Source organism: Poromitra crassiceps (genome assembly GCF_964638095.1).
Source record: "Poromitra crassiceps genome assembly, chromosome: 5".
NCBI lineage: Eukaryota > Metazoa > Chordata > Actinopteri > Beryciformes > Melamphaidae > Poromitra > Poromitra crassiceps.
The window spans coordinates 40,482,162-40,503,867 of NC_139642.1; the positions used below are offsets into that span (position 1 = coordinate 40,482,162).

The 21,706-nt window shown below is 41.7% G+C and overlaps 1 protein-coding gene across 2 annotated transcripts in view; it reads left to right on the plus strand.

Moving 5' to 3' along the window:
• The window catches only part of LOC310777013 (rho guanine nucleotide exchange factor TIAM1-like), a gene marked incomplete at its 5' end in the record, with an annotated part of 37,124 nt that extends 16,185 nt beyond the window's left edge, over positions 1–20,939 (plus strand). For both annotated transcript variants that reach the window (XM_083637255.1, XM_083637256.1), the window contains 12 exons: positions 10,685–10,870; positions 11,439–11,507; positions 11,857–11,982; positions 12,108–12,216; positions 14,041–14,220; positions 14,884–15,002; positions 15,091–15,199; positions 15,391–15,449; positions 17,665–17,770; positions 18,138–18,225; positions 18,326–18,498; positions 19,341–20,939. In XM_083637255.1, the coding sequence (XP_083493381.1) occupies positions 10,685–10,870; positions 11,439–11,507; positions 11,857–11,982; positions 12,108–12,216; positions 14,041–14,220; positions 14,884–15,002; positions 15,091–15,199; positions 15,391–15,449; positions 17,665–17,770; positions 18,138–18,225; positions 18,326–18,498; positions 19,341–19,795 (1,779 nt within the window). In that variant the 3' untranslated portion in view covers positions 19,796–20,939. The remainder of the gene's footprint in view (positions 1–10,684; positions 10,871–11,438; positions 11,508–11,856; positions 11,983–12,107; positions 12,217–14,040; positions 14,221–14,883; positions 15,003–15,090; positions 15,200–15,390; positions 15,450–17,664; positions 17,771–18,137; positions 18,226–18,325; positions 18,499–19,340) is intronic.
• Between the last annotated feature and the right edge of the window lie 767 nt (positions 20,940–21,706).

The window sequence follows — 21,706 nt, forward strand, 5'->3', positions numbered from 1 at the left end:
GGCTTCAGTACCCGCTTTCCCTGATTTCTGTATCCAAGTACCCCCTTTATCCGACTACAACATTTACTTAGAAACCTGCAAGAGAAAACTATAGCATATGATGGAATGAATGAATGGATTATAACCCACCTTTTGAAGAATATAACATTACAAAATAAGAAATGGACTGAAAGAGTTACAATTACTAGTGCCTCCTGAGCAGATTTCATTTTCATTCATTCATTCTTACATTTTCCAATTTTCTCCTTGCTCGCAAGTACCCCCTGTAGTACCTCCACATACCCCTAGGGGTACGCGTCCCCCTGTTTGGGAACCACTGCATTATAGTATATCATCCGCCTCTAGGAGGATGTCTGATGGCTCCTCTCCTCGTTTCCTGGCCGTGCCCTTGTCCTTCACAGCATCCTCCTCAGCTCTCTGGTATTAAGAAGAGAGCACTTAAGAACAGGATGCTGTGCCGCTTTCTGCCATCTGCCACTGGCTCGTTGAGTCTTGTTTATGAAAGCGGAGTTGCTTTGCTAACCGCAAACCTCCTCGCTATAAATCTGTGTCAACATCTTCTCTGCCTTTCATCATGGCCCACTTCAGCTTGAACTGCATTTAGTTTTGACATGATGCTGCAAAACGGCTCATCGCAATGCATTTGAATTGCTAAGCTGAATGATTATACAGTAAGGGAAGGCAAGGCAAATGTTTTTATATAGCACATTTCATACTCAAATGCAACCAGGCAAAAGCACAGAAAATAAAAACAATCGAAAGCGCACACGCGCGCACGCACACACACACACACACACACACACACACACACACACACACACACACACACACACACACACACAATAAATAAAAATAAAACAAAAATAAATTGTATTAAAAGCAATGGTAAACAGGTAGGTCTTTATCTTGGATTTGAAAGTAGTCAACATTGTCTCAAGTCTTGGCTCGACGGGCAATTTTTGGGGAAGCTAAAGGCAGCCTCACCATGTTTAGGTTTTCTGCGTTTAGACTGTGGGAACAGCCAGTAATCCAGAACCAGCCAGCCTGCTTCTTAGACCGTCTGTAAGGTTTCCTTCCTGGGTCAGGAGATCTGATAAGTATCTAGGACCATAACTGTTCAGTGATTTATGATCAAGCAATATAATTTTGAAGTTCATTCTTTGAAAAACTGGTGGTAGCCAATGTAGTGATCTGAGAACTGGAGTTATAGACCGTTTCAACTTGACATAAACATTCTAAATTTAGCCTAGCTTACTTCCTGTTGCAATGGCTGCAGTGTTTGCTAATACAATACCTGACAGGAAATAAACTAGAGGGCCATACTGTTCCCTAGCAACAGAATTCCGGTGAAACGGTCTATATGCTGGCAGCAGCATTCTGCATCAGCTGAAGTTGTCTGATTGCTGTCTTTGACAGACCTGTCAACATTCCATTGCAGTAGTCCAACCTGCTAGAGATAAAATCATGCACAGGTTTCTCTTCACATCCAGTCTCTGATCCTTACTATAGTTTTAAGGTGATAGAAGCCTGATTTTGTTATTTATTTGTTTTTTATTTATTTGTTACTACTGAAATGTATGTCTGAATCCAGGATAACAGAGGTTTCTAGCTTGAATGAATGAATGAATGAAAGCTTTATTTTACTATATAGCTTGGTTTTACTCTTCCAGAACAGACCGTTATGGTGAGCACAGACTAAGTGTTTCTTCTTTGGCCCCAAAAGCAATGACTTTTTTGTCCTCATCCAGCTTCTGATTTGTTTAATGCAGGGAGACTGTTGAAATGTATTTGTTTGGTGACTGCTATATTATACAGTATATGTGCGGGTCATCTAAGTACATGTGATATGCAACCATCAAATTTTGAATAATTTCTGCTAATTTACAGAGGTCAGAGAATCGAGCCTTGCGTACAGCTACCGACTGATACAAAATAGTCTCCGTCTTGAAGGTACAGTAGGACTTGAACCAATTTAGGACCATGTTAGAGAGACCAAACCAGTGTTCAAGTCTGTCTATTAATATATTGTGATCAACCATATCAAATGCACCAGTAAGGTCCCAATAACATGAGGACAGAGACTTGACCAGAATATGTTGAGATTAATGTAATTCAGAGCAGTCTCGGTACTGTGGTGGGGCCTAAATCCAGACTGGAAAAGAGTAGACACACTTGCCTTTTACTTGGAAGATTTACACACCGTATAAAGTCAGTTTTTGCAACCCCTGTGTACGCTAATACATTGCTGAATTAATTGTATTCCATGTATTTGTATGACAGGCTAGCATTATTAACTAGAGGCAAGGCAAATTATTCACTTTGAATGTAAGAGCTAAGAGGAGGATGCTTCTTTGATTAAACTTGCATTTTAATTGCTTGATTATGTATGGTGATTAAAATCGTTTAATGGAGGCATATTCATATTAACAACACTGCAGAAAATAAATTAACAGACATGCAATTAAAATACAGAGCAGGAGTGGCCGGGATAAGCAAACAGGACAAATAGAAAAACTCCTGACAAAATAGAAGTTGAGTGAAACTAAATTGCTGTATGTGTTTTTCTATTCAAGTGAAGCCGATCTCACAGTGCCGTAGCTAACAAGATGACAAATTCTTCTTAAGCTGGGTAAAGAGCGTGTCGGAGAAAAAACAACCTCCAAATGAGATTAAAGTGGCGGCATATTCTGCTTACGGCAACCAGCAGGCTGCCAGACCACTAGCCTGGCTTCTTGCTCATGAAATGGTACAGGATGGATATATCTTCTTGTAGATTGGTTTATCTTATTATAAAAGCAATAATACCTTTGTGCTTTTCCATTATGCCAACTGGAAGTGAGGGATCGATGGAGGATCAGCAGATTCACTCCCAATAGGCCCTTTTCACAGCAACTGTTTTGACGGTGGTAAAGCAGGCCTAACCAATAACCCTGGCACTGGAACACCTAAATGGAATGGAACCACGTATTGGTTATACCTGCTTTACCACCTCAAAATGGTTGCTGTGATAAGGATCTATAGCCCATCACAGACCTTCCCCTTCAGATTGTGGACTGGTCAGTGGTCACATGGCTGTTTTGTCTAAAATTTCTCTCTTAAATCCTATCATTACGCTTCCCTTACTTAAAGGAGAGTAATTCTCAAATGATGTGCCAAATTCCAGTTAATTGATTGTGTAATAATAATTATGGTAAATATGGTCAAAATAAAGCACTCCGTCACAGTGATGGTTTTGGTGGTGGGGTTTAATCCGATTAAACTACCGTATATATATATTTTTTTAATACTTTATTTTCCATTTTTTATAGAACAATATACAAACAAGACAAACGGGCTCAGACACAGGAAAAGGAAAAAAGAAGAAGAAAAAAAAAAACATACATACGTCATTAACATTCAACAATATAACAAGCTATCAGCCGCATAAGGTGCTTATGTGTTTATAAAACATATCGTGTACCTGGGATCCCGCCTAAGGGGTCCATTGGATACCAACTGGGCGAGCCATCCATCATCCCCAACCTCAGTCACTTATCATTCCTAACCTCGTCAAAATAGGTCAAAAACGGGTCCCAGATATCTGACAACCTTTTAAGCGTGTTGGTTCTCAGGGACCTGAGTCTCTCCATCTGTAGAACAGAGATCATGTCCATCAGCCACACCCGAAAAGAAGGCGAAGAGGAGGACTTCCACTCCTTCAGAATAAGCCTTTTGGCGACAGTTGTCCCCAGTGTCAGAGATTGTTGTACAGCCGTGGGGAAGTTCAGAGAGGACTCAGAGCAGCCAAAGATGGCGAGTTCTGCCTTCGGCTGTAGGGTCATTTTATAAGCCTTGGAGTACCAGTCAAATATTTTGGCCCAGAATCCCGTTCCGGTTAAACTAGTTAATTTGTGCCTTTTGTCTGCTTTTCAGTTTTTGATGCCGATGGTCCTGCCTCTCTTTCTGAGGGGAGGGTGTCTGAAAAATGAATAAAGGTATAGGCAGTGTTGGGCATGAACGTGCTAAAAGAGCGCCGTTCATTGAACAAGCTCATATTTTGCTGAAGGCGTGAAATGAGTGCAGCCTTTTGCAAATACATACAGTGAGCATCGTTAACCTGTGGGAGGGAGTTAACGGCGCTATCTTTCTCTTCTCGCTCGTTTGTGATAATTGCCCATTGTGTTTACATGCCTTTGGTAACTAATTTACATAAGAAACAAACAGGTTTTACTGTAATTTGGCCATGCTGCTTCTGTCTCCCTCCCTGCTCCTCTTTTCTCTACCGCGGGTAGGGCTCAGACACACAACAAGCAGACACACAGTGGACTTGAGCACGTTTTTGGCTGTGTCAAGACAGCAAAAGTTATCCAGACTAGCAACGGAAATACCGCAATTTACTTTCGGAATGAAGGTAGGCCTACTCAAATTCTCACCTTTGGAGAAACAAAATTGATTTCAATGGAACAGCACACCTTGTATCAAAATACTGATGTTAAGATTACATATGGAGTGAAACTGTGGCTGTAAAGCATTACTCAAAATTAATATTAAGGGTTTTATTTTGAAATCCCTAAAGTGGAAGACCTTTGTACTTTTGCTGCCGGCTGACTTGACGATCAAACACTTTTTTCTTTTCGAGAATGGTTGTTTTACTCTGTTTACTGTTTTACGGTTTACTTATGCTTTCATGTTGTTGCATGTTTTTGTAGATTGCTGTTTTTTTGTTGTTGGGACTGGAAGAGTGATTATAACAGCTGCCTGTGACTAACTGGATGGGAAAAATGAAGATCTGTTGCAAAAGCTATTGTATTGTGTTATGTATTGTGTATTGTTTTGGATCCGTCTGCATGACGGATATGGCTGGGTGGCTGCGGCGAAGGCCCTGTCGCCCCAGGTCCAGAGCTTAGTTTTGATGGGTTGGAGGAGGTTAGCGTCTGCGGACCTGAGGCGGCGGGTAGGCGTCACGTGTGGTGGTGAAGTAGGTCCGAGAGGTAGGGGGGGGCCAGGTTGTTGAGGGCTTTGAAGGTGATGATGAGTAATATTTTGAAGTGAATCCTGTATATGATGGTGGTCTGTCAAAATTGAGGTGAGGAAATAAAGATAGGGGGCTGGGGTTATTTTTTTGCCTTCAAGACTCAGGGAAGATGTACAGTGATTTGGACTCTGAGGAAAATGAAAATGAATGCAACAAACAGCCGGGGAACAGCGCGTTCCTCCTCGGAGTGCAGCCAAGGGGAGAGTGGCTGTAGCTGGAGGAAGGGGAGGGAGGGGCCGAATCTTTGTCAGATGACTGAAACCTTTCACCGAAGCATAAATAACAAACATCACTCGTCTCTTTATTTTCTGTCGAGTGACATTTATGAAAAGTGTTGCGTGCCCTGCCATAAATCAGCCTTAAGTCGCGTGTATTCAAGGGTGGATTTTGATTTTAAAGGTGAATGTGAACCAGGGCTAGCTGTCAGGACATTTGGGCTAGTGAACATATCAGTGGAACCATCCTGAAGCGGTCTGGTGAAGAGGTTTGAAGTACCCTTACGTATGTCCGTGCATTGTGTTAAGGCCAACGCTCGTATCTAAAATTAACCCCATGCATCTATTTCCTTCCTACAAAAGCCCCTCCGTAACAATTGTTCCTCTGCAGCCGGCTCCCTTGCAGTTCTCCCCTCTCCCCATCACTCTCCCCCATCCCTGAAAGCCTGCATTGATATTCTACTGCGGTGTGGCTCGCACAGCCAATCCTGCTCCACCGCAACCTTGAAGAGGAGACTCCTTCATCTCCTGCTCCTTTTTTCCTCCCCACGCACGCTCTGCTCTGGAAGGATTACCAAAAGGCTCGCTTGCACTGCTGCAGGAGTTGGCCAGATCTTCACCCTCACACACAGTCTGTGCCTGAGTTTAGCCAGTCTGTAGGAGAGAGAGAGAAAGAGAGAGAGAGAGGGACAGAGAGAAAGAGAGAGCAAGAGAGATAGAGGGAGAGAGAGAGATAGAGGGAGGGAGAGAGAGAGAGAGAGAGAGAGAGAGAGAGGGGCGAAACGGCAGAATATTAGTGACAGAGTACTACAACAGATTCTGAAGGTGAAGGGGGGAGTTGGAAGGCTGTAAGCGCTGGTGGGCGGAGAGGAGGCTGAGCAGCTTCGTTTGGCTCGAATACCTTTCTTCACGACCGTCACAGCACCTTCTGTTTTTTTATATTTAGATATACATGTATATATTTATTTTTGGATAACGAGGAAAGAGAAAGGCTATAGAAATGTTTTGGAGAGGCGTGGTGCAGAAGTGACAGTTCACCAAGGCTGGAGTCTCTCTCTCTCCGTGACACTTTTGTTGTTTTCGATGGCCATGTCCGTCCTGAAGCGCAGCAGGCACAACAAGCGCTCCTCAGAGTCCATCTATGACATGCTCCATCTGGTGAGATTATTATTTATTTATTTTTTCATTGTATTACTTTCTATTTCTGATATATACAGTATAGCTGTTGTCGTCTTATTCCGGTTAAGAATAAACACCTTTTACTTCTCAGCGCTTGACTCACGCTTCCTCTTGGCTGCGAGGATAGGAAGCTGTGACTCACTGCCACATAGCAGCAGTGTTCCATTAATCACTGTGGCGCTCCATAGGATGCCAAACTGAAATGCTGCGTTTCAACAGGATCGATCCCCCCACCCCTCCACACGACTTGGACTCTTTATGACTTTTGACCAGACTACCCCTCCACACGACTTGGACTCTTTATGACTTTTGACCAGACTACCCCTCCACACGACTTGGACTCTTTATGACCTTCGACCAGACTACCCCTCCAAAAAAACTTGGACTCTTTATGACTTTTGACCAGACTACTCCACACGACTTGGACTCTTTATGACTTTTGACCAGACTACCCCTCCACACGACTTGGACTCTTTATGACTTTTTGACCAGACTACCCCTCCACACGACTTGGACTCTATGACTTTTGACCAGGCTACCCCTCCACACGACTTGGACTCTATGACTTTTGACCAGACTACCCCTCCACATGACTTGGCTCTATGACTTTTGACCAGACTACCCCTCCACACGACTTGGACTCTTTAGGACTTTTTACCTGACTACCCCTCCACACGACTTGGACTCTATGACTTTTGACCAAACTACCCCTCCACACGACTTGGACTCTTTATGACTTTTGACCAGACAACCCCTCCACACGACTTGGACTTTTTATGACTTTTGACCAGACTACCCCTCCACATGACTTGGACTCTTTATGACTTTTGACCAGACTAGCCCTCCACACGACTTGGACTTTTTATAACTTTTGACCAGACTACCCCTCCACATGACTTGGACTCTTTATGACTTTTGACCAGACTAACCTGCTGATTGGGCTCTTTGACTGTTGCAGTTTTCTCTCTCTTGGCGCCCCAAGCTGTGCGCTCAGTCTTATCTCACAGTTTCAGAAGGGGAAGACGCACAATCTTCTCCCCGACTGACTCCCATCCGCTCCCATCAGGGAAGATTGGCTGCGCTTTCATCACTTGAAACATTGTTTTTAATCTATATTTCAGTTGCCGTGAGAAATGCTCATTTCTGGCATCTCACAGCTCAGTCCAGGAACATGACCGGCAGTATAGTGTCTGCACACTGGGGGAAGGCTTTGACCCCCCCCCCCTCTCAGCTGTGCATTCAAAGCTACCATGGCGTTAATCAGCCTAGATTGTGATCAACTTTCTGACTAGACTGTGTGGCTGTTCAGCCTGATCTCCGTTGCCTAATTCGCAGAGAATCATCAGGTGTTTTTAGGGATTTTATTTTTATTTTTTTTCAATATGCCATCCATGCCTTTTTTCTGTCTATTGATTTGTTTCAGGTCTTTCTGAGAGAAGAAGAACTTGAAGGAGAACTTGACCGAAAAACAATGCCGATTTATTTTGCACATGATCTCACATATCCGATAACTGTAAACAGTTTTGCAGATATTCATTTAGTTTGACAGTTGTTGAGAGTTGATTGGCGTTAAGGTTGATGCCAGTGATGTTATTCAAGTATTTCAGGATGAAATACCAGAAAGGCTGCACTGAGACAGTGACTTGTGACTGCATCTTAATGGATCTCAAAATTATTATTTTTTATAAGATTTATCATGCTGACTTTTTAAGGTCGCTCTTCTATTGATGTGGTTTTGAAAGCTATTGCTGCTGCACAAGGTGCACAGAATGTCTCCATGCAGGACCAGTGTTCACTTTACCACCATTTTAAAAATGTACTTGGTCTTTTGACAATTAAGTTTAATTCTTTACTTTGTTCAGTCATGTCACATAGATTCAATTTAGTCAGTACTCACTGACTCAACAAAAATGGCAATAAAGTTATAAAAAATGTCTGCTGCTGCAGCTGTTTAACTACCACAGCATTGGTGTAGTCAGGGGTGGCCAAACTTTTTTGGTTGTGGGCCGCATACAGAAAAATAGTCGCGGGCCAAACTATATTTAGCGTGGCAGTTTTCAACCTGTTTAGACTGAAAGCGGGGGAAAAATTAGAGCAGAAAACCCACCTTTGCTTTACCCACCCCAAACATCAAAAATTTAATTTCTACCTAAATAAATATATGACACATACATGTAGTTTATTGATATGCTCACCTGTTACAATGGGTATTTCTGTATGTGTTCACATTTTTCAAATAGGTTAAGACGGAGATAATTTCACCAACATTCAGTATTAAAAATGTAAATAAAATAAAAAAACTGACAATATATATATATATATTAGGGCATTCACAGACTAGTCGACTAGTAAAACCACTAGTCGACACTGTGCTTAGTAGTCGACTAGTCGTTTTTTTGTTGTTTTTTTATCTTTAAGAAAGAACATGAGGTATTTACACGACATACATGGACTATCATATCCCATATCCCCCACAAAGAACATCAAAACACAACAAAACAAAACAAGAAAACTGCATAAGATACACAATAATCCAAGAACAAACAAGACTATTGGACAAACAACCAAACAAAAACAATGCATTCAAAGTAAATACATAGATCTTGCCCTGCTGGCAGCTAGGAAATGCATAGCTTTAAATTGGAACGCATCCAATCCCCCAGCTGTAGTTCACTGGTGGAATGAACTCTCAAGCTACCATACGTTGGATAACATTTACTACAAGAGCAAAGGCAGATTCTTAGACATCCCCAAAATATGGCAACCACATACAGAGTTTGACTTTAAGAACTTTTTACCCCAGTGTCATTAGGCTTATCAGGATAGGAAGGAGCTGATTGCATTGTTTTTGTTTGGTTGTTTGTCCAATAGTCTTGTTTGTTCTTGGATTATTGTGTATCTTATGCAGTTTTCTTGTTTTGTTTTGTTGTGTTTTGATGTTCTTTGTGGGGGATATGGGATATGGGATATGATAGTCCATGTACTGTATGTCGTGTAAATACCTCATGTTCTTTCTTAAAGATTAAAAAAAAAAAAACGACTAGTCAAATTCACTAGTCGGGAATGCCCTAATATATATATATATATATATATATATATATATATATATATATATATATATATATATATATATATATATACGGTATATATATATATGTATGTATATATGTATATATACTGTATATATATATACTGTATGTATATATATATATATATATATATATATATATATATATATATATATATATATATATATATATATATATTTTTTTTTTTTTTGCAAAATTCATGACGGGCCACTTAAAAACTGGCAGGGTTAGGTAATTGCCTCTCAATCCTACAGAAGTCCCTGTATAACCAACCAATCAGCTGTCTTCGTCTCTTGTCATGTACACATGGTGTGAATACCTGTTGATGGTTCCTATTATGTAGCCATAAAATGGTTTGCTCCCCACAACTTTAACCAGTAATCTTATGGCTTTACGTGTGAGTTAATGTGAGATTAAGTAGTATTGTAACTCCACACGTAGATTGTTTTGACAGAGAGAATCTCTCTTCATTTTAAACGATTTGACTGAAATCTGAGAAGGATTTGTTGGTCATGGATACAGCTGCTGTTTTTGCTTTCTCTTTTGTGTGTGTATTGGCAAAATGCCCAAATATATCAAATAGCTGCATCTTGATATGACTGTTGAGGCTGTAGCCCGTTGCAAACAAAGTAACCGTATTAGTTCTGCGTGTAGGTTGGTGCTGAGTGCAGTCTATTTTTGTCCAAAATATGCACATCAGGGCGTCTCCAAGGCAACCTATACAGTATGTGGACAGATACTCATGAGTATATTTTGATTCTGATCAAGAGATGAATCATTACACCACCCAGCTGTCAGTAGGAGGAAAAGACTAGGGTAACGAGGGATGAGAGTGAACGAGACGGAGGCGGAGAGTCATTGCTATGAAAATAACAATTAGTGCAAATAAAAAAATGTATCTGCCTCTTCCCATCCTCACTTGCTGCATAATCATTACTCATTAATTTAAAAAAAGGCTCCATGTATAGCAGTAGGTGGAAAGTGACACCTGCAAGTTGATCAAAGGGAGAGGTGCTGCTAATCTGAGCAGATGCTACTCCACAGATTCATATCCACATTTGGATATGTCTTCCTTTGACGTCAGGTTGGAGGTATGCGTTTCATCAGCTATCCTCCCACTGCTTCTCTCTCTCCTTTTCTGGCTCTTTCCGCTTATTCTAATTTATTTATTTATTTATTTATTTTAGAGCACGGAGCAGGTCGCTGCCTTCTGCCGCAGTCTCCATGACATGAATCCCTCCGAGTGCGTGTCCTCTTCGCCCAGCCCGGACTCACCCTTCCCACCTCCGGCCACTCTGAGACAGCTCTCCGACGCCGACAAGCTCCGCAAAGTCGTCTGTGAACTAGTGGAGACCGAGCGTGCCTATGTCAAAGTCAGTATCGCTCGTCTTGTGCACGAGGGGCAGATGCCCTGTGTGTGTGTGTGTGTGTGTGTGCGTGAGTGTGTGTGTGTGTGTCTTCTGCCTATCCATCGATCTGTGTTTGTCCAGGCTCGTGTTAGCCTATGTGTTAGCCCCATACGTTTCCTATTCCGCATGAGCAATCCATATTTATCCATGTGTCCCAGGAGAAGCGGGGGGGACACAGCTGTGCCCTTGGACGGATATTACTTAATCTTTTTTTTCCTACCCGGTATAATTGTGACTCAGTGGAATAACTGGGTTAAACGAGGTAATATAATGCGATGTCCAGGCAACCCTAAAATGTTAATAGCCTATTACAGAGGACAGATGTATGCTAATTATAGAACAACAACAGACATTGGGCTACTGAATTCATTGGAGCATACCCAATAAATAATGTTTGTTTGTTTGTTTGTTTTTGCATGACAGATGGCATGGTATAGCACTTTCATCACTGTTTGTTGTTAGCCTGAAATCCATATGTTTTCCATCCCATGACCAACCCCAATCATAACACAAAGCACTCTGGTCTTTACAGGATCTGAACTGCCTCATCGGGAGGTATTTAACCCCACTGCAGAAAGAGACCTTCCTCACTCAGGATGAGGTATGGCAACTGGGAGCCTTTGAGGGGTAGTTGGCTTTTAAATGGCAGCACTATATTGAACTGTTCCTGTGAAAAGTGTGTTGCATAATCATGTGGAGAGAGGACAGGAGGGGGAGAAGAGAGGCTTTCAAAGTAAAGGGATCTTTTACACGCACGTCCTATAACGAAACACATTATGTCTCCAGTAAGCATCTCTTCTAGCTGTAGCCTGGGACTAGTATTGGATGTATATATAATAGTAATATCGGATCATGTACCACATAAAAAAAAAAAAAAAAATAGTGCAATACTTTGTGAAATGAGGAGAAGTGATTTCATTATTTAGCCCAATGCTGTCCTTCTCCCCCAGTTGGATGTGCTGTTTGGGAACTTGCCTGAGATGGTGGAGTTCCAGGTGGAGTTTCTCAAGACCCTGGAAGATGGGACCAGACTAGTTCCAGATCTGGAGAAGCTGGAGCGAGTGGACCAGTTTAAGGTATAGCCTCTCCTTGTGAAATATACAGCCTACACCCAATAGACATGACAGAAGATAAGGCATCTGGCAGTTTAAAACTCCTCCTGGAGCCACTGGTTGAGTAACTTCTCTTCCGTCTTTCACAGAAAATCCTCTTCTCCCTTGGAGGCTCTTTCCTGTACTATGCAGACCGTTTTAAACTCTACAGTGCTTTCTGTGCCAGCCACACCAAAGTCCCCAAGGTCCTTGTAAAGGGTGAGTAAACCAGCACTTAGGTCAACATGCCTCCTCAGCTCCAAGGAGAGGATGTATTTATCCATCAGCCATCTGCCATATCCTGCGCGGCTCCATAAATCTGCACTGCAGGGTTGTCAGCAAGACAGTTGTCCATTTGACCTCTGCATTCTTTGAAGCGGGTGGCTCCCACAGCTAAAGAAACCAGTAATATTGTGTGATATATACCAGCCATTCCCAAACTTAAGAATGTCGTGGCCCACTTTGAAATCTGAACATCTTCCGCACCCCGCGCAACCCTGTAATCACAACTCTAATCAACACACAAGAGACTAAGATGATGTATTTCCCGATATATTTTGTATTTCATAAACAGAAGATGTGAACGTGGTATCTGGCAATGCAGTGCAAATTAATAATCGATCCTCTCTTACAAGCACATAAGCACCCTAATACCCTATATGGACGGTAGCACCACATTATAATTGTCGATTATTACTGTATATGTATGTATTTTCTTTCCTTTCCTATGTCTGAGCTTGTTTGTTTGTTTTGTTTGTATATTGTTAAAATTGAAAATTGAAAAAAATAAAAATAATAATCGATCCACATACAAAAATGTAGGCAAAATACCCAAAAGCCCGATTGCCAACATTTACTTCCCCCTTACTCATCAGAAGTATTTGCATGCATAACACAGATGAGGTGTTTGTTGAAACAAACTGATGAGCAACAACAGAAAAATCTATCCTCAACGTACATGGGTTTCATAGACTTTCTGTAATAAAACATCTAATGGCAAAAATCTTATCAAATGGGTGTCCGTGCTCTGACTTTTGTCACTTTAGGGGTCTTTGACGTGAAAAAGTTTGAGAATCACTGCCTTAGATAATTTAGTTTCGTATATATCAGAAAGCGGGAGAAAGGCTTTAAAGTACGGAGACTCGTGAAAATGAGTTTTGGCAGGTATGCCTCTCGCGGCCCACCTGCAGTCCCTTCATGACCCACCAGGGGGCCGTGGCCGACACTTTGGCAATCACTGTGATATATGTACTGTTACTACTGTAACATACACTGAAGGAGGAAAAACTGATTTCTAATGATTGTTTTGGCATTTGTGCTTATTAGACAAACGGAGAAATACAGTGCAGAGAGAAGAAATGACATGTAGCAAATGGCCCAAGCCGAATTTGAACCTGTGCCGCTGCCATTAGGAGTTTGCTTTAATGTCACACGGCACGCTCTACCGGTTCAAGCCACACATACGCCCCAGGACAAACTGATTTCTGTTCTCGAGCTACACCCTTTCCAATTCACATCTGCCATTGTTGCCAGTGGCTGCGTTTACAATATGCACGGAGTAACACGGCTGTCAGTCATACACCAGTTAAAACCTTAAGCAGTGCCCACGTGCCTTTGACTATCCCAAGTGACTATCCCTGTTGCCCCGAATAAACCAGTTAACACAATATTCCTGTCTATCTGTGGTTTCCCACCTGTAGAACTGTCCGACTGCAAAAAAGCATGAAAAGGTGACTGAGCAGTAGGTTACTTCCAGGAGGGGAATGAAATTATGATCATGCTGGTAATAGTAATAGGAAGTAGTGCTCACCGCTTTAACATCAAATGAGGGAGTCTGAGTTTGCAACAAATTGCTGTTTGCACAGAAGACATGCCACAGTAACCTGTTTAACGTGGGAGTAAACGTGGGAGTATGAGCTTTACCACAACCAGGCTATTTTGAGTTATGGTGTTTACATGTGTTGGCTCAAAATCAGGTTCCTTTAGTAACCAGGTTGAAGGGGTTTGAATCTGTTGCAATAAATGTTCCTCGCTCTTTTCCAGCTAAAACGGATGCCGATTTCAAGGCCTTCCTGGATGAGCGCAACCCCAAGCAGCAGCACTCATCCACCCTGGAATCATACCTGATCAAACCCATCCAGAGGGTGCTGAAATACCCGCTGCTGCTGAGGGAGCTCCACTCCCACACAGACCCGGACAGTGAGGAGCACTACCACCTGGACGGTGAGACCCAGCCACATGGCTAGCCACTCTGACATCTGTTACTGACTGAGACGAAGCAGCTAATGACTCTGACCTGACAAGATGAAATCATTTTGACAAGGGAGCACTGGTGTGAATCACAGACTGTAGAAAGAGATGGACGGAGTGTGTGTGACCTCACCCATTGGTTTGTGGACTCGCGTTTTGAAGCCTCTGGTTTGGCGTTTTGGCTGCTGCCATCTTGGTTTTCGTGCAGCGAGACCGGGGGTTTCCCACAGAGCCGCAGCTCCGCCTGCTATTGGTCCATCATGGGCGAGCTACGTGATCACTGGACAGGCGACCTGACAATCGCGCCCAAAACATTGGCTTTTTTATAGTCTATTTTACTCTAAATGTTATATAAAAATTCACCATGTCATGAAAGGTGAAGCTATAGAGCTATACAGACCAAAAACATTGGCTGTAAACATGCTTATTTATGCTGTAAAGGTGGGAATTTTAACTTGGGGGTGAATGACGATTGACTTGCTCTTGCAGCCAGCCTCAAGTGGCCATTCGAGGAATTGCAGTTTTTGCTATTCCTGCATTGGCGTCAATGCAAAAGTAGAAAGCTGCCCCCTCGGTGTGAATACACGCCTTTGAATAACTCAAACTGTGATTGTGTTGTCTTCTGGCTGTGTGCAGTTGCCATGAAAGCCATGAACAAGGTGGCGAGCCACATCAACGAGATGCAGAAGATCCACGAGGAGTTTGGTGCCGTGTTTGACCAGCTGATCATCGAGCAGAGTGGTGACAAGAAAGAGGTACGCTGGAGGTAGTTGGCTCGCCTCGGTTCTGTCAATAAAAGTTTATGTGGAGTGAGTGTGTTGTAATTGTGTTGCATTATGGCAGGTTGCTGATCTGTCCATGGGTGACCTGCTGCTCCACAACATTGTGGCGTGGATCAACCCACCTGCCTCCTTGGGAAAATGGAAGAAAGAGCCTCAACTGGCTACGTTTGGTACGTCAGGCACATATGAAATACCATGGAATCTACATTTTGCATGACTATGAAGTATTTTGACATTTGCTTTGTTTCCATATTATTAACCACTGCTATTGGTCTCATGGAGAATCACTGAAGTTTTGTTTGGACAAGTCTTCTGAAGCATTCCTGGATTTATTTATATTTTCTTTCACATTCCTTTTCAGTGTTCAAAACAGCAGTGGTCTTTGTGTGCAAGGACGGTTCCAAACACAAAAAGAAAATGGTGAGTTCCCCCGAATGCAAGAAACCCCTCAGCGTGACAAAGATCTTATTACTATAAGGGCACACAAGAGATTACAGACCTCCACCAAGACCCGCTATTATTGCTTGTTCATGCTATTATTGCGTGAGTCGGATCCGCTCCAAAATGTAATGGGTCCTTCCTTGGATACCTTCACAAAGTGTCATGAAAATCGGCCCAGTCGTTTTTCAGTAATCTTGCTAACAGACAAACAACACTGAAAATATAACCTCCTTGGCGGAGATAAGAATAATACATTAGACTTGTATAGCGCTTTTCTATGTACTCAAAGACACTTCACATAGAGTACAGGGTAAAATCATAGTAACATTGAGTGTGTTTACATGCACACAATAATCCGATAACTGAGAATAATTGATAATGGCAATAATCCGATTTACGCGTTTACATGCACTTTAGTAAGTAGTGGGAATTTCCAGTCCCTCCAGGATTTCGGAGTTTTTTTGTGATTATTGCGATCATAAATGCTTGATTTTGTGGCGGCTTTTCTCAAAATTTGCGATGCAATTGCGACATTTTATGTGATTTTTTGCGGTAAAATTGCGGAAACTGGCAAAGATTGCGGAGTTGCGGAATTTTTTTTGTTTTTATTTTTTTATTTTTTATTACATTTTTTATTTTCCTCACTTCATTGTTTCTCTTCTCCTTTCTTCCTCATCCTCAATAATGCTACTATCACTTTGCCTTTTCTCATAATTTTTGCTTAGTGCTTCATATTTTTCCTCTTATCCTTATTTCCTCTTCATGCCTTCTCTGTCCTCCTCATCCCTTGTTCCTTGTTCATATTCAAACTACTAGACCCTAAGCTAAATATGCCACCTGTGTGTGTGTGTGTGTGTGTGTGTGTGTGTGTGTGTGTGTGTGTGTGTGCGTGGGGGGGGGGGGGGGGGGGGCTCAAATGCTTCGCGCTAGCAAGAGTGGCTGTCCAGTGACGATTTCCGTTTGTGTTCCTCCACGACAGTGTTGCACGGAGTGCAAAATAGTTTGCCTCCACTTTCATGCAAAACATTTGGTAATTGTTTTGCGGTTATTTTTGTTGGCAAATGTGAGGGGTTTGCCCTCCTCATCGAAATGCGATGACGTGTTACGTTACGTCCCATACTCTCGTCACTTCCTATTAGGGATGGGCATTTCTAGCAAAAACACTATTCGAAATTCGCTGGCCAAAGTCGACTTTTATTCGAAATTCGAAAATAAAAAAAAAATGTAAAAAAAAAAAAAAAAAATGTAATTTTTTTTTTTTTTTTTTTTTTTTGAGTGAAATGTTGCATTGTCTCCCCTGATTCTAAGTATAGTCGAATCGCTTGGTTTGAGCAAGTAAAACAATTTTTATAAGAATTTTAAGCAAGGTTTATGGAAAAATGACTGGCAGATGAAATCCCATGAAGAGGGAGAGGTTGCTTATAAAAATTGTTTTACTTGCTCAAACCAAGCGATTCGACTATACTTAGAATCAGGGGAGACAATGCAACATTTCACTAAAAAAAAAAAAAATTTTTTTTTTTTTTTTTTTTTTTCAATAAACGAATTTCGAATTTCAATAATAAAAGTCGACCTTGATAATAACAACAATTATTCGAAAATTCGAAATTCGATGCCCATCCCTACTTCCTATTGTTGTCCCTCGTTCCCACAGCAACCAGGCAAGATGACAGCGCACACATATCTCAAACCGTGGTAAAGATGCGGCATTTTACTAACTTTTTGCGACGAAATCGCGGGAATTAAAAAAAATTGCAAGTCCTCGCAAATATTGCGGAGTTTGGTTGAATTTGCATTAATTATTGCGATCACAAAATCGCAATTTCCTGGAGGGACTGGGGAATGCGCCTCAAAGTCTGTGAGTGTGCACAGTGAAACTGGGCCATGCACTGAATAAAACTGATGATTTTACAAAAAGTTTGGTCTGTTTATCCGATTTCGTAATCCGATAACGGCCTTATGCTGTGTTTACATGACCACTTGAATAATGTGGTAACTCCAATAATCAGATAATGATCGGTTTATTAGTGTGCATATAAACACACTCATGTTCTATTATAGCAATGTAGATTTCACTCTGCTTAAGTGCCACTTTCAGAAATGAGCCCAGTGGGTCACCTGCAAAAGCAATCTTACACCAGCAGCATACTGTTGAATGGTCAAACTAACAGTTTCTCTGTGTAATTGTTCAAAGGGGAGCTCCCATCGTGTCTCTGTAGCCTCTGAAGAAAAAGACCCTTTCCGATTCCGTCACATGATTTCAACTGATGCCCTTCAAGTCAGAGCCTTGGCCAATGCAGGTAGATTACTGGTTGGATAATGTACTATTTTATACTGATATAATCTGTAATTTTCTTTCCTTTCAGTCCAGAAGTGAGCATTTTGGAGATTCGTAGATTTATGTTCTTTCTCTGGTTTTTATTTTTTAATGTGTTTTTTAATATGCTGTATGAGTAGTCTGCTACAATATGGGTTATTTGTCTTCCATCAAGGACCGTATTGGGAAAAAATGTGTTTTGTGTAACACTTCTTGTGCCTGTAACATGTTTGATGTAATGTAAGTTATTATGGGTTAAAAAAAAGAAGATAAAAAAGATCAACCCAACCAATGAGTCTTACCAGTGCTTTGTGCATGAGTTCACATGCGAGTATTCATTTCTCCTTTAGATGGTGAGGGCTCTGCGGTGTGTGAGATTGTCCACACAAAGTCGGAGTCGGAGGGAAGACCAGAGAGGATATTTCAGCTGTGCTGCAGGTGAGCGTCTCTAACGGAGGTTTGGAGATTGAGGCTTGCCTCCTGATAGCGGCTGTCTCACAGTGACAAACTGATAACACGCCTCCCTATCTCCTTTCAGCTCCCCAGAGAGCAGGAAAGACTTTCTGAAGACTGTCCATTCCATCCTGCGGGAGAAACATCGCCGGCAGCTCTTAAAGACGGAGAGTGTACCGCCCAACCAGCAGTATGTTCCCTTTGGAGGGAAGCGCCTCTGTGCCCTGAAGGGGGCCCGTCCCGCCATAAATACAGCAGGTAAAGGCCAGTCTGTGACTGTACTCACACTGCAGCTGAATGTGTCCCAATTCCGATTCCCCCCCCTCTTATGTAACATAGATCTGATGTTTTTAGTGCAGTTTGAACAGAAGAAAACAGGGAAACTGATTTGGATTACATTTCATATGTGATCAGAATCAGTGTCATATCTAAATAAATCACACCCAGGTTGTGAAGTAAGCGGTGCAGGGTTATAAACTAGATGCCATCTGTTGAGGCTAAGCAAGGAGACTAATTTTATTTCAGGCATGTGTGTGTGCGTTTGTGTGTGTGTGCATGTGTGTGCGTGTGCATGTGTGTGCGTGTGCATGTGTGTTTCAGTGGCTTTGAGCTGCTCTCTTCATAGCGTGCCCAAAGTCTTAGCATCACGAGTTTATCCATGGGACATGAGGAAGTGAATTCTCCATCCATCTCCCCTGTTTCTTAAAATCCTTATAAAAAGTTTTTCTTGGACAAACCAAGCGATTCAACTATATTCAGAATGACAAGAGACCATAGTATAACCTTTCTCTTGACCAAAACAAAAATATTTTATTTAAATTTTTTGCCCCCCCCCCCCCCCCCCCCCCCATGCCAATATGGAGTGTAGAGTTTGGGGAGAAGCTTAGGCTACAAGCTACAGACATCGGCAGAAAACCAAAATCACGTGCTACATTCCCTGCTCACATGCCGGCCATAAAGGACGGACAGCACCGCTTAAAAAAAAATCTGAATTGAGCACTAACTCCTGCAGGGTGAACGTAATCTATATGTTGTTCATCAATGAGTTTCTTTTGTTACGTACAGTATGTATTTGTGACTGCCTGTGTTTGCCTTTGTAGTATCCGCTCCAACCAGGACTCTAGGCAGGAGGAAGCTGGTGCGCAACCGTTTCACTATAGACACCGACATAGTTTTTGACGGCGAGCCCGACCAGGACCTCGCTTCACCTCAGGAGTCCAACCCGAAGGAAGAGGAGGAAGAACATCACCCAGAGCAGCAGTCTGCATTGGCGGGCGACACAGACCGCTGGGTGGAGGAACAGTTCGATCTGGAAGAGTACGAGGACCGGGAAGAGGTGAAGGAGACGGACATCCTGAGCGACGACGACGACGGACACCTGGAGGCCCCAGTCATGGCTTTGTCCCTGGAGGGTGAGGAGACGGACGAGGACCCAAAATCCCCGATGCGGTGTGACGTGAGCAGGGAAAGCTCGGAGGACCAGAGGCTGACGGAGGAGGAGATTTGGGTACGCAGGAAGCAGTCGGACACCTTTCCGCCGGACTGCGGCACATAAACACAAAGCTAAAGAGTGCCAAGACGGCTTTACATTGGCTTCATAAAAAGAAAAAAAACAGCAAACTATCAACTCAATCCCCACCAACAATGCATGGGCATTGTCGTATATCGCACAGCTACTAAAGATATATCCTTACCAATTTTGTTGAATGCTTTTTGTGCGGATAAGATCATCGGTGGAGCAATACTGGAGTCCAGAGGGAGGGATCTGAATCCCAAATCAAATGCTGTTATATAGGGACCAGTTGTAAGCTTTGAGAGATGAACTAATGGTACAATCATGAAATCTAATCAGTTGTTTTGATTGGCATGGTTTGCACATATGGGCAGAATTTTAGGGTCCTGCCTGCTGTTGCCAAATTTGGGTATTGTGAACACAATGATTTTTTTTGTCTGTGTGACTCAAGAGATATTATCATAGTTGAGGGCTGTATATTATTTGAATTTGTCCTTAAAGAAATAAATAATAGAATAAATAATTGCAAAGGACAGTCTAGTAAATCCTTGCATAGTTTACTCTACATGTTCACATGGATATATACTGACATGTTTTGGGAGCAGATTCCTGGTTATGTACAATATATGATTTTGATCTCTTGTTTTACAGACTGAAAGCTATCTTTTTAGCCTGGAAATTATTTTTGTTCTCTTATTCTTACATATAATAGCAGAATTATGTAATAACCCCCACTTTGGAGAGGCGAGGGGATTTTAATTTGTTTTAACTTAACAGAATCCTGTTTTACTTGAATTTGCATTTGCTGTTCCATGTTTTTATGTTTACTGTGAAACCATTTCCCTCAAAATATGTTTCCTTACTGCTCTTCAATATTGCCATTCAAAGAACACAATGTGACATTCCTTCTGAACACTTCATGTGCACACTGTATTTTAGAGAACCTGCACATCCGCTACTTTGAAAGGTCTTGTGTGTTAAAAAGGTTGTTCACTTGTAATGGATTACAATGCTATGTTTTTTTTATTTATTCATATTCATCGGTAAATTAATTTGATCAGCAAAACATGACAAGTGATCATTTTTCACAGAGAAAGTCCAAATTTGCTGAAGCAATCAAGGGGAATGATTTATGTCTGAACAGTGAAAGATGTCATACTTGTAAACAACTCATTGTGCTACTAAGACTGCATTTTTATTACTGTGTGTATATAAAAAGAAATGTATTGATATCATAATAAATAATGTTGTTTCCTACTTATAATTCAAAGTTTCTATATAATATATATATATATATATATATATATATATATATATATATATATATATATAATTCAAAATATATCAAGAAGCACAAATGAAAACAACTATTCATATCCCGAGTCTCATCACTCCATCTGTCAGTATTTTCTAACCGATCATGGATCATTCAGTATCATACTTATGAAGGAATTATGGCATAATCGTAAAAGATGTTTTGGACAATTTGAGTAGATACTGTAATCCCCCAGTGTTAAGCCTTTGTATTCAAGGCAGACACACCATACTTCTCAAATCTGGGATTCACTATATATTTCTCCCTTGATTGGTTTTTCATTTAGCTTTAGGGGTGACTATACTACAAAAGTGCTCTTTATTTTTTTTGTTTTTTTTTGTTCTCCCTCACTTGCAGTTGCCTGTTCATGCCGGCTGGACAGGCCCTCGACACACTAATCCAGTGGTACGCAACCTTGGCCTACTCAAGAGCCACATTGATTTTTCTTTTTTAATCGTTGCAAGAGCCACCATCCAAAAAAGTCCCTTTCCTCCCTTTATTTTTTGTTTATTTTAAGTAGCCACAACCATCCATAAAGGAGCTGTATGTGGCTCTAGACTCTAGTCTAGAGCCACATACAGCTCCTTTATGGCTAGAGCCTTGGGTTGACTATCACTGCTCTAATCTCTGCTGCTCCT